Source organism: Myxine glutinosa, chromosome 5 (assembly GCF_964187855.1).
Source record: "Myxine glutinosa chromosome 5, kmMyxGlut1.1, whole genome shotgun sequence".
Taxonomy (NCBI): domain Eukaryota; kingdom Metazoa; phylum Chordata; class Myxini; order Myxiniformes; family Myxinidae; genus Myxine; species Myxine glutinosa.
Window position 1 is genome coordinate 182,284,173 of NC_136265.1, and position 13,097 is coordinate 182,297,269.

At 47.5% G+C, this 13,097-nt stretch overlaps 1 protein-coding gene across 1 annotated transcript in view; it reads left to right on the top strand.

The window, feature by feature from the left end:
* LOC137426616 (nuclear factor of activated T-cells, cytoplasmic 1-like) overlaps positions 1 to 13,097 on the top strand; it is a 98,458-nt gene that overhangs the window by 81,433 nt on the left and 3,928 nt on the right. Inside the window, exons 11-12 of the mRNA XM_078779220.1 lie at positions 949 to 1,075; positions 1,306 to 1,908. Of these exons, the coding sequence (XP_078635346.1) occupies positions 949 to 1,075; positions 1,306 to 1,908 (730 nt within the window). The remainder of the gene's footprint in view (positions 1 to 948; positions 1,076 to 1,305; positions 1,909 to 13,097) is intronic.

Below are 13,097 nucleotides of genomic sequence, written 5' to 3' on the forward strand. Positions count from 1 at the left end.
CTGAAGCCGAAGAGCCACAGATAACTTTGTGCCGTGGCTAGTAATCCCCCCCTGTCTGCAGCAGGGTTTAGTAAACCACTTGCATTGTGGCACATGCACATGTGAAAATTGTAAGTCTTCTCCCCCAACCCCCCCCCTCCCCCTTTCGGATTGGGAGGGGTATTTTATTCTGTGCCCATGACCTGACCCCGGGTACTACCAACATGTATACAATCTATATAATAATACCGTAAGGACTCGACTTTGTTATCCCTTTTACGCCGCACCCAGTGACCCGATGCCCACGGCACTAATGGATTTACGATCTACGAACCGCGCTCTTTGTTTATCACGTACAGACATACTCGAAAAATCTGAATTAGCCGACGTTGGGGCCCAAAAGCATCCGATTAACTGCCGATACGACGCCATCTTATTGGCGTCTGCTGGGTGAAGGCGAAGCAAGCCGTCCGCTGATTGGACAGTCGAAGGCGACAGCAAGCCGTCCACCGAGTGGACAATACTGAGCATGCATTTGTGCCGGTGTCGTCGATCGCGGTGTACGCCAACGATTGCAATAAATACGTTGTTCATATACGCACTCTTCATTCTCATCTTTCTTCCTAACTCTTACTCGGACAAGCAAATCCCCTCTGCCATCCATAATGGTACACTCTATCCATACACCACATCCTCCCTTCCGTGGATGTTCCACGGGTTTCGGCTAGTTTATTTTATTATACTCCAACAGGAACACACAACACAGATAAATGCTGTTTATTTATTACGACATAAAATGTGCCGTTAGTGGTTGGACATGGATACATTTGCTCTATTGGTCTCTAGGTGGTCTCTAGATAATGAATGGTCGCTCAGCCTTGTAATAACATAACGCACATTGTTGAGTCATTGAAGGTAAATAAACACAATCTATCGCTGACATATGACCATTTTCTCTTACCCAAACAGTATCAGTTGATCGTCACTGTTCCACCATACCCAAACCAACATGGCCATCTACCATCGCTCTCGGTCCACGTGGAGACCAGCCGTCACCGGCAAAGCTTGCCTCTTACCTTCACTCCAAGCTCTCATGGTCAGTTCCTCTCCCCACATGTCACAATTGACTCCCTATTTCTACCATTTTGTGGTCATTCAGATTAGATGCCTTCACAGATCTTTTAACATCAACTTTCTTCAAATCGTTTCTGGTATTTGTCTTTGCCATATGGTGGGTGAATGACCCTCTAAAATCTTAATCTACATTGTCACTTGTAAAGTGAAGCTTTAACTCCATGATCTATTTATTTTGCTCTTTTTCCACAGCTGTGAACATCAAGACGGAGCCTCCATCACAGCTTTCTCATCCTCTGTCGATTTGTGCTCCTTCCTCATCCCCTCTCCATGGTTCTACACCTGTTCTCGAAGGCTCCCCACCGTCTGCTCTCCACAGTCAAACACCACCCACTTTCTGTCTGTCTCCACCTACTTTTCATGGTCCTTCTCCACCTACTTTCCACGGTCCTTCTCCGCCTACTTTCCACGGTCCTTCTCCGCCTACTTTCCACGGTCCTTCTCCGCCTACTTTCCACGGTCCTTCTCCAACCGTTCTCGACAATGCCACACCTCCTGCTTTCTCAGCCACGCCACCGTCCTCTCTTATTGGCCAGCCATGTGTCCATTTTCCCTCGTCGACAAACGTGCAATATTGCCTTTCCTGCCAACCTGGCTTTCCTCACGGCTTCGTGTCACCTTCGCATCCTTCCTCTGGACCCTCCGCCGTCAAATCAAAGTGTGCGGCTCCGGGAGCAGAACCCCTCTTAGTACGGCGGCCCGGAATCAAGCAGGAGGCAGAGAACATGACCAGGAACGAAGTGAGAGAGACCTCCGCGAGCGCACTTGACCCTGCAGCGTTCACTCTTGATGACCGTGAGTCCGGTGACGTGGGTGGTGTCAAATTTAATTTGTCTTTTTGCTTTTTATTCCTTCCTTTGAAAACTCTAATCATCGTATTAACCAGGATTTTAAAATGATTTAAAATTTGTTGATCTTTACGAGTTGATTGTCACGTGACTGAATTTTAATCCACCTATTCAACAAAGATGTACAGACATGACGGACTTAACACCAGCTTTGGATTTTCTGATTGTTTTGCCAAAAAATCTGTCGGAGATAAATTTGTATTCAGGGAAAACAAAACTAAGTAGTTTGGGGTTGTCACATCGGTACTGAGAGACATCACATGATGCTTATCGACTTTCCTTATCCAATAGTTTTTTTTGTTTTTTTTTGGATACAAGATCGAGGCTCGTGAAAGAGCTAACATTAATCACACAAAAAGTCAAACTGACACATAAAACACAAAATAAGAGGAGCGGTAGACAAGATAGGGAGAGAGGGGGAAGGACACAAACACAACATTTGAGAGCAGGGACATCGAGAGAACTGTGGGAGGGAGAGGGCTTGGGGGGAAAGGGGGGGGGGGTGGGAGAGGTATAAAACCATATGGACACTGCAAGGACTTCCAGGAAAGAAGTTGGAATTTCAAAAGAGTGTATCTGGGGTGAATTAGCGGGGGTAGAAAAGATCAAGGTTTTGGATGGGGGAAGATAAGAGATGGTGGTGAACAGCTGTTTTGAAGACCTAGAGGGAGGAGTGGGATTGAAGGGAGTGGGGGAGTTTGTTCCAGAGGCGGGAGAAAAGGAGAATGAAAGCATGAAGGTGAGCAGAGAGCCTAGATTTTGGCAGTTTAACCATAAGAGGGTTGCTGGCAGATCTTGGCAGAGGGGGGAACAGTATTCCATCGAGCTGCGGATGAAAGCTTTGTATGTGGCGAGGACCTCAGGTGTGCCAAGGAAGGACTTTGCATGACAGAGGATGCCCAGTCGGCGACTGACTTTGGCGGCCAGCTTGGAAATGTGGTTTTCCCAAGAAAGATCATGGCAGATAGTGAGACCCAAAAGCTTGAGCGACTGAACTTATTGGAGAGGATTGTTGAGAAAGTAGATGGGAGGGTTGTCCAGATGGTTTTTCAGAGAGACATAGTGAGAGTGTGAGATTTGTCAGGATTGAAAGACATGTTCCACTTGTTTGACCAGTCTGTGATTTTGTCCAGGTCTGCAGAGAGTGAGGAGGCTGCAGACTGCTGATCTGAGGGATGAGGTATGGAGCGACAGAGTGGAGTCATCAGCAAAGAGATAGAGAGGATTTTCCAGAGAGTCGGGGAGATCATTGATGAAGACCAGAAATAGCACAGGGCCCAGGACACTACCTTGGGGAACTCAAGCCAGAACAGGAAGGGGAGATGAGAGAAATCCATTCAGGGCCACACGTTGCCTAAGACCAGAGAGGAAGTCCGCAAGCCATGCGTGGAGATTTCCATGGGTACCATAGGAGGAGAGTTTGGTGAGCAGAGCTGGGTGCCTGACCGTATCGAAGGCACGTGATATGTCAAGGGAGACAGCTCTGATTTCCTGTTTGGCATTGAGGACCTCCATCCATTGTTGAGACAGCAGAAGCAACATGTCCAGAGTAGAATGACCTGGTCTGAATCGAAATTGATGATCGGAGATCAAGCCATTGGAGAAGAGGAAGGATTTGATATCCGAAGCAATGATGGATTCCATGACTTTGCTGATAATTGGGAGTAGGCTGATTTTGACTGTAGTTGCAAGGATCTGTTTTTGCACCTTTTTGTGTAAAGCGGTAATGTTTGCTGATTTCCAAGATGCTGGCAGATGACCTTGAGCAAAAGAGAGGGTGAAAAGAACAGAGAGAGTGTGAGATAGAGCGGCAGAGCAGGATTTTAGGACCCGTGGACTGATGCCGTCTGGTCCAGTTGCAGAAACAGAGTCGAGGTTTGACAAAAACTTCCTCACCTTGTCAGAAGAGAAGGACACAGAGTCCAGGAGCAGTTGGGTTTGACTGGGTAAGGTGGGAACAGAGAGAGATGGGTTTGGGACACAAGATTTTGAGGCAAACACAGAGTTAAGGCATTCGGCTTTGTCACGTGCGGTGTCAACTGTGTAGCCATTTAAGGTAAGGGAGGGGATGGAGGGGATGGAGGGGGAACAAACACCAGAAATGGATTTGACCAGACGCCACCAGGATTTGGAGGAAGGAGACAGGTTTGAGAGTTCAATCTTGAGTGTGGAGAGATAGTGCTTCCTGGCACTCCTGAGGGTAGACACACTTGTTCTGGCTTGGTGGAAGGAACTGAGATTGCCTTCAGTTGAATTTGCCTTCCAAGAGGCAAAGGCAAGTTGTTTCAGGGCAACTGCCTCACCACAAGATTCAGTGTACCATGGACGGGAGGAAGGGTAAGACAACTAAAGATGAGATGGGATAAATCTGTGCATGAGAGAGAGCAGTTTGCTTTGGAAGAATTCTCAGGAAGAATTGATGTCAGAGGCAGTAGAGATGGGAGACCAATCCAGATGATTGAAGGCTGGTTGCAGGCCGTGCCAGTCAGCCTGAGTGAAATGCCAGACTCGTCAGCGCTGAGGAGGCTCTCTGAGAATGGCTAGAGAGATGTCCACTTTAACAAGCACATGATCAGAAGAACCAATTGAAGCAGAAGAAGTGTAGCAGACATTTGCAGGTAAGTTTGTCATAACCAACTCTAGAAGAGAAGATACTCCATTGACTGAGATCCGGGTCGGGAAATTGACAGATTGTGTCAGTCCCAATGAGTCGCAGAAGTCCTTTGCTGAGGTGCCATGGCTGGTGAGAGAGGAACCCATACCCAGCCAGCTGGCATGATGACAGTTGAAGTCGCCACATATGAGGAAGAGAGAGTTTGGATGAGTTGATAGAAGTTGGTCCATGTTGTCAGATAGCGAAATATAAATTGAGTCATCACTGTTTGGAGGACGGTACAGAACACATATGAACAAAAGGTAGGAGCGGAGAGGAAGCCGTAGCCAGAGGTACTCCTGGGGGTGGGGTGGAGAGAGGGCAGTGCAAGGAGAGTGAGGAAGAGAGTTTTTGATAAAGATAGCAACCCCACCACCAGGACGAGGCTCAGGTATATCATACCGGAGGAGGGAGTAGCCAGGAAGAGATATTAAGGAATCAGACATCTTGAAGGAGGAAAGTTTCTGTTGAGCAGATTACGTCTGGTTTGTCAGAAGCAACCTGTATGGAGAGATCAATCAGGTTTGAGTGAAGGCCCCGGATGTTTGAGATCCATACCATTAATGGGGAGAGAGGGGGAGCATCGGGTGCAGGACAGGGGAGGGGATGGGTGGGGTCAGATGAAGGATGAGACGGGGAAGTAGGGAGAGCAGTTGATAGTGTGTCAGAGATTATAGAAGAGTTACAAGAAAGGGAAGGATGAGGAGGACGAAAGGTTTGATGGTGATGGGATGAGGAACAGTGAGGGGTTGTTTGAGGGGGGCAGAGGAAAGTTGAAGGTTGGGGGAGGTGGAGGTATGAGATAGAAGGGAGGCGAAGTGGGGAGGAGGCAGCTTTGAGGAGGAGGGGGGAGGGGGAGAATTGGAGAGGGATGGTCGGGGGGGGGGGGGGGAAGATTTGAAGGGGAGGGGTTGGGGGGGAGATTTGAAGGGGAGGGGTTGGGGGGGAGATTTGAAGGGGAGGGGTTGGGGGGAGTTTTGAAGGGGAGGGGTGAGGGGGGAGTTTTGGAGGGGAGGGGCAAGGGGGGAGATTTGGAGGGGAGGGGCAAGGGGGGACTTTAGAAAGTGGATGATTAATGAAAGACGAACATTTATAACAAATTGGGTTTGCTGTGATTTTCAAGTTGGAGATCCGTTTAAGAACGATGGAGGAGGGGTGGAATGAATGTGAATTTAGAGCATGTAGTGAGGAAGAATTATAAGAGATTTAATTTTTTTTTTGAAGTGGAATGAGTTGAAGGGGAAATTGAAAAGAGCCTTTTAAATAGGAAGAAAAACAGCGTGTTGTAATATACCACTGAATGAAACTGCAGGGGAAAGTTTAAACATATTTAAACAGAACCCTGAAGAACAATCTTATAATCACAAAAAATACCAACGGGGAGAGCGCCGAGAGGGATAACCATGAGTCACGTGAACAGGGCAAAAGGTGGAAGGCAAGGAGATAATGGGGGCAGGGCAAGACGGCGCACATGGACAGAAGCACACGATTCGACAACAGCAACATGGAGAAAGGGAAATAAATGTTGTTGTTTTTTTGTTTTTTGGGGGGGGGGGGGGTTTAAAACGTTAGACAAAGAGTAGATGTTGGGGGGAGAAGGGAAAAATCAAAGAACCAAGCAAAAACAGTGAAGGAAGGAACTTAAGTGAACAAACTTCGACGGGGGAAGCCTCAGGCTACAAGGCCGCACACGCGGGGCAAACAGAAACGATTAATTTATGAAAGATTTACACTGAGAATCTTCCTTGGGACACACTATAGGTACACACACCGAAAGATAAATGCAGTTTCGACAAAAATACAATTGTGAACAATTACTTAACTTCGAAAACGTGGAGAACGTGTTTCAGCTTCGAAAAACCATCAAGTAAACTCAAGATCGTAAACATAAAACTCAAGATCAGCTTTACTAAGTATTTTTAGCGTTGATACTGATATAAGAAAGGAATGTTTTTTTCTGATCAGAGGGGTGAAATTATTTTATTATATCACAGCTTGATGCCATAGAAACCAAGGCTTTCAAGATTAATGGAAATCTCCTGAGAATAATCTGAGTCTATGGGCCTATCAATTCGCCATCGCAGACAGATCGGTCGTCTCTCTGTCGTGTGGTTTAACAGGTGAAGAAAAGATCATGGTTTTGGATGGGGATCTGAGATGGTGGTGAACAGCTTTCTTGAAGACCTGGAGGGAAGAATGAGATTGAAGAGGGGAGTGTAAGACAAAGCACGGAGGTCACAGGGTGCAAGACCAGAAAGAAGGCGGTAGAAGACAAAGACCACCAACCTGTCTGTGATGGTGAAGTGATAGGCCCACAGACCCTGTTTTATCGTGACAGAGTCCAATGATCTTAAAGGCCTTGGTTTCCATGGTGTCGAGCAGAGCAAGATGTGAGGCAGGGGAGAGGGGAGAGAAGTGGAGGGGAGATAAGCAGAGGGGAGAGAATTACTCCATCAAGCTTCAGATGAAGGCCTTGTCGGTAGTTAGGAGTTCAGGTGTGCCAAGGAAGGACTTTCTTTGTATGTTGTATGACACAGGATGCCCAGTCGGCGGCTGGCTTTGGAGGTCAACTTTGAAATGTGGTTTGCCAAAGAAAGAAAAATGTGGGTTGCGCTTCTTTTCCTGGTCTTCATAAATGATCTACCAGATAGCATCACAATCTCCACACCACGTCTCTTCACAGATGACTGCATCATTGACCGGCGTATCACATCTGCCCAGGACTGCACTAGTCTCCATATGGATCTTGACCTGGTACAGGAGTGGGAGAGGAAGTGGTTGATGGAGTTTCACCCATCTAAATGCCAGGTCATCCATATCACCAACAAGCGGAAGCCCATCCTCCAATCTTATAACATTCATCGTCAAATCATTGAAGAGGTTAACTCGACCAAATATCTTGGTGTCCACATCGATTCAAAGGTGAATTTCAATACCCATGTGGATGCAACCGTCAAGAAAGCGGACTCCATCAATGCCTTCCTGAGTCAAAACTTCAGCTGATGCAACCGTAGAATCAAGACCACATTCACAACTAATGTCTGACCAATCATGGAACAAGTACAGATACATTGAAAGTACACCGCCCACATGCCAAATAAATAAACAAGACGTCATGCGGAGCACGATACTTGCAAATTTCACCCCCCACCCCCAAGAAAAAAATTCAATGATACAGCAATTTGCCCATTTCATCAAGATTAAAGTTGGCAAAGGCAGTCGATCACCGTATAACTTGTCATGTTCGCACATGGGAACACAAAGGGGAATCTCGAGTACTGATCGATGATAGTGAGGAAGTACTGGTTTTTGTCAGTGCTTGGCAAATGTCCCTTAAAATCTATGTTAAGGCATTTGAATAGCTGGGTGGCTTTTATGAAGTGGGCCCTTTCTGGCCAATAGAACCGGGGTTTGCACTCTGCACAGGTTCTGCACAAGCCGGTCATCCGTCGAACGTCTTCCACCGAATAAGGTCGGTTTCGAGATTTCACGAAGTGGTACATGCGTGTGATCCCTGAGTGACATAGGGACTGGTGGAGGTCGTATAGTGAACAATGGTCCAGGCATGAAGATGAGCAGTATGACCTTGAGAATGCGTCAGGAGGTATGTTTTCTTCAGACGGTCAATAATATCAAAATCGAAGCAGGATAACTCCATGCACCAACGCATGATCTTGTCGTTCTTTATCTTGCCTTTCTGTCCTTTGTCAAACATGTAGCTGACAGAGTTGGTCAGTCTTCAGTGTAAAGTGCCTTCCTGTCAGGTAGTGTCTCCAGTGGCGGGCAGTTTCGATGATAGCCTTAGCTTCCTTTTCGACCGATGCATGACGTTTTTCGGATCCTTGGAGTGTGTGGGAGAATAACGCTACTGGACACCGTTGCGTTGCGTAGAAGGCAACTGGACGGCAATGCCTGGTTAAGCGTTGCGGCAATAGCAAACTCGAATGCGTCGGTCTCAACTTCAAAGGGTATTGACAGGTCGATTGTATTGACCACTGACTCTTCAATGTCCTGTTGAAGTTGGTGGAATGCAGTTTCAGCCTCCTTCGAGATCGGGAAAGCTTTTGTGGCACTGAGGGGGCAAATTTTGCTTGAATAGTTGTGAATCCACCGAGAGCAGTAGGCAAAATGTCTGAGGATCCGGCAGAGGGACTTCATGTTATGCGGCACGGGTAGCTCTAGCAGGGGCCGAAGACGCTCAGCGTCTGGCCGCATTTGACCATCCTCTACTACATAGCCCAGTATACTGAGTTTAGTGGTCGAAAACAAACACTTATCCTCATTATAGCCGATGTTCTTCCTTTCGGCTGCTTTGAGGAACTGCTTCAGGTTGACGGCGTCCTCGGTTTGTCATGCCACAGATAGTTAGATTGTCTAGGTAAGCGAACGTTCCAGTGAGTTTCTCATCCTTGATAAAGGAGTCCATGATGCGTTGGAAGCAAGCCACCCCGTTTGTGACGCCAAATGGGACTAGCATGAACTGGTAAAGACTTCCGCTTGATTTGAAGGCCGTATAGGGCTTGTCTTGGTTCCTTATGGGTACCTGATGGTAAGCACTACGCAGGTCGATGGTGCTGAAGACGCAACAGGGGTGATCTTATTCACTGTCATCGATACGCGGTAGCGGGTACCCAGCGAGCAGCGTAAATCAGTTGATGGTCTCAGAATCATCAATTGCGAGCCATTTCTTGTGGTTTTTGTCCCCCGTCGCACCGCGGAGCGAAAGGGGGACTATGGTTTTCCCCTCCGTCCGTGTGTCTGTCCGTCCGTGCGTGCGTAAGCGAAGGACCGCATTCGAATTTGGTGTGTGGGTGCAACCCACGTCAAAATCCAAGATGGCCACCGCCATGTATGTCTGAACCTTGTGAGCGAGATATCTTGAAAAATAAACGAACTACTAACTTCTAATCTGGTGTGTGGGTGTATCTACGCATAAGGAAGAACGCTATTGAAAATTGGGTCGCCACGTCAAAATCCAAGATGGCCACCACCATGTATGTCTGAACCTTGTGAGCGGAATATGTTGAAAAATAAGCAAAGTACCAACTTCTAATGTGGTGTGTGGGTGTATCTAGGCATAAGGAAGAACGCTTTTGAAAATTGGGTCGCCATGTCAAAATCCAACATGGCCACCTCCATGTATGTCTGAACCTTGAGCGAAATATCATATCGCATGTTTTCTGCGTCTTCCACTTTGTCAATTCACATCACTTCCCCGACGGGGGACCTCGGCGTAACGCTTGTTGTCTTTAGTTACCACGACCTTGGCACACCAAGGGGACTTACTCGGTTCGATGACTCCTTCGCGTCGTAGCCGCTGAGTTTCTTTCTCGATGAATTTGCGGTCGTTGAAGCTGTACCGACGTGACCTGGCAGCAATGGGGTGACATTCCGCCATCAGATTGGCAAACAGTTCCGGGGGGTCAATGCGTAGTGTGGTCAGTCCACAGAGAACTAAAGGCAGCAGGTTACCACCGAATTTCAGTGCGACGCTGTCATGCTGTTTCTGGAAGTCTTGCCCGAGGATAACGTCTGCGCAGAGCTCGGGGAGTATGGACAGTCGCACGTCTTGGTAGCTTCGTCCTTTCAGGGTTAAATTGACCACGGAGAATCCAAGCGTTTTCATTGAAAGCGATTGAGGCCATAGACAGCTTCACCCGACTGGTAAAACTTTAGCGAATGTCGCCTGACGAGTTGTGGGTGAATAAAGCTTTCTGTGCTTTCATTGTCGATGAGGCCATCGGCTTCAATTCCATTAATGGCAACCTTACAGGTTGCTTTTTATAGTGCCTGAGAGATGGCTGCAGATGTCACAGAGGCAAGGGTCGGGTGATTCGCTGGCGCTGAGGTAGCGCCCGTGGCAGTGGTGGCTGGTGACGAACGGCAGACTTCAGCAAAGTGCCCCTTCTTCCCGCATTTGTTGCATATAGCCTCGCGTGTGGGGCACCTTGTACGGGGGTGTTTCAAGTAACCACAGAAGAAGCATTTGCTGCCGGTAGCAGCCGATACTGTCGGTTGACTCGATAGTTGGGTGGAACGGATTCAGAACAGCGTTTCATTTCAGCAGCGGAAGCACTATACGATGACCCCCCCCCCCCCCCCCCCATATTGCTTCGAGCTCTTTTGCGCTGAATCTAGGGCTCGTGCTTGGTCGAACATGGTCGCTAGGTCCAAGGTCCAAGGTCCTATTCTCTAGGAGGCGTTGGTGGATCAACGGGGATTGTTGTCCACTGATGAATGAATCTCTAATAAGTCCTTCTGGATGTTGAACTGCAGTCAAGGCTTGGCAGTTACAGTCTTTACCCAGTGTCTTTAAAGCCTGTAGGTATTCATCCAGGGATTCATCGACTTGTTGGCGACACGTAGCAAGAAGGTGGCGTGCGAAAATCTCATTCTTCGGCTTTATATACACGGCCTTCAGCGTTTCAATGGCGTCCTCGTAGGTGACAGTCCATGATGATTATGTAGATCCTTGGCGTGACAAAGTTTGTCAGGAGAAGAAGTTTGTCGAGTCGAGTCCTTCAGGAGGAAGTACAACAACGAAGTTTTCAAAGGTCTGAAACCAGTGTGTCCATTCGTCAGTAGCCAAACTTGTTTGGATCCTCGTCAAAGCGTTCTGGTCAAAGCAGCCGGTCCATAGTTGTGTTGATTAAATTGTTGTGGCAGAGCAGAGCAGAAAAGATAAGTAGGCCTTCAGGTAGGCTTTCATCAACACAATGGTGGCCTGGTGCACAAGAAGAGGCATAAGCAGGGCTTGAAGTCCTGAAGAGGGAACGTAGCATGGAGCGGATCGTAGGCAGCCCGCATGTCGTTGACTGACCCGCTTTTATACAGCAACGATCCCAGAAAACAAGAAGTGAGGACACAGGAAGTGAGGTACACAGGAATTATGTCAAAGGCCACGCCCTGAGCTTTGCAATTAGTCATATGACGTCAGAGGGCGATAAGGTTCGAAAAAGAAGAGGAGGAAGCGTGTGTGTCTCGCTTTCTGACTTTTGTCATGGGAGGTCACGCTTTGTCTCTGGTGCGCTTGTGAGAACTTGTGGAGCTGGGTGAACCTTTGCAACATTGGAGGAGGGGTGTTGGTTGATGGTGGTGCTCTTCGGAGACGGAGGAGGTCGCAAGCAAACCAAAGGAGGCTATCCTGCCTGCTGGCCTCACGCCAGTCGCTGTCTACGGACGTGATTCCACGCCATCTTGTGCCATTTCTGCGCAGCGACTCGGGTTTAACGACCAGCAAGCTCCTACCAGCCATTTGGGATGCCAAGCTAAGTGCCAGCCGGATTGAAACTAAAGTTTATTTTCTTTTATCATTCCTATCATTCCCCTTATGTGTTTTGTGTGAGCATGGAAGGATCCTCAAAGTAGAAATGTTTTTTTTACCTCGGCATTCTTTTTATGCCTCCGCCGATGAAGGCATTATGTTTTCAGGTTGTCCGTCCATGATAGGTTTTCGTTGCCGCGATAATTTGAGAATGGCTAAAGAGATCTTCATCAAACTTGGTGCAGTTATGTATAATGAGGTAAAGATGAACTGATTAGGTTTTGGGGTCAAGGTCAAAGTCCAATAAGTTTATAACTTGAGAATGGCCGAAGTGATCTAATTTAAATTAAAACAAGCGTTACGCCTAGGTTCCCCGTCGGTGAAGTGATGCGAGTTGACAAAGTGGAAGATGCAAGGCGGCCAACTTGGATTTTGACGTGGCGACCCAATTTTCAATAGCGTTCTCCCTTATGCGTCGATACACCCACACACCAGATTAGAAGTTCGTTTATTTTTCAAGATATTTCGCTCACAATGTTCAGACATACATGACGTCAGACATACATGGCGTCGGCCATCTTGGATTTTGACGTGGCGAACCAATTTTCAATGGCGTTCTTCCTTATGCCTAGATACACCCACTCACCAGATTAGAAGTTGGTACTTCGCTTATTTTTCAAGATATTCCTGTCACAATGTTCAGACATACATGACGTCAGACATACATGGCGGCGGCCATCTTGGATTTTGACGTGGGTTGCACCCACACACCAAATTTGAATGCGGTCCTTCGCGTACGCACGCAGGCACGGACGGACACATGGACGGAGGGGAAAACCATCGTCCCCCTTTCGCTCTACGGTGCGATGGGGGACAACTAGGTGCAGGAACTGATTGAACCGATTACATTTTGGGGTCAATAGGTCAAAGGTCATGTCAGGTAATCTGCTAACTTGGGCACAGTTGAATGGATTTAAATCAAATTTGATACAAGTATTATGAGGTAATAATGCGGGTGGAGGCATATCAGTCGACGTCGTGACATTGAAGAGTGCCGTTCTAGATATCGTATCACCTTTATTTTCATTAAACCATTATTTGTTGCATTTCATTTGTTTTATTGTTGATTTTCCTTGTCTCGTTTCTGTGTTTGTGGGTTGGAGGAATAAACCCGTGTGGTGGCCATCCGTGCAGGTAAGAACTTTGGTCCACTCACTCG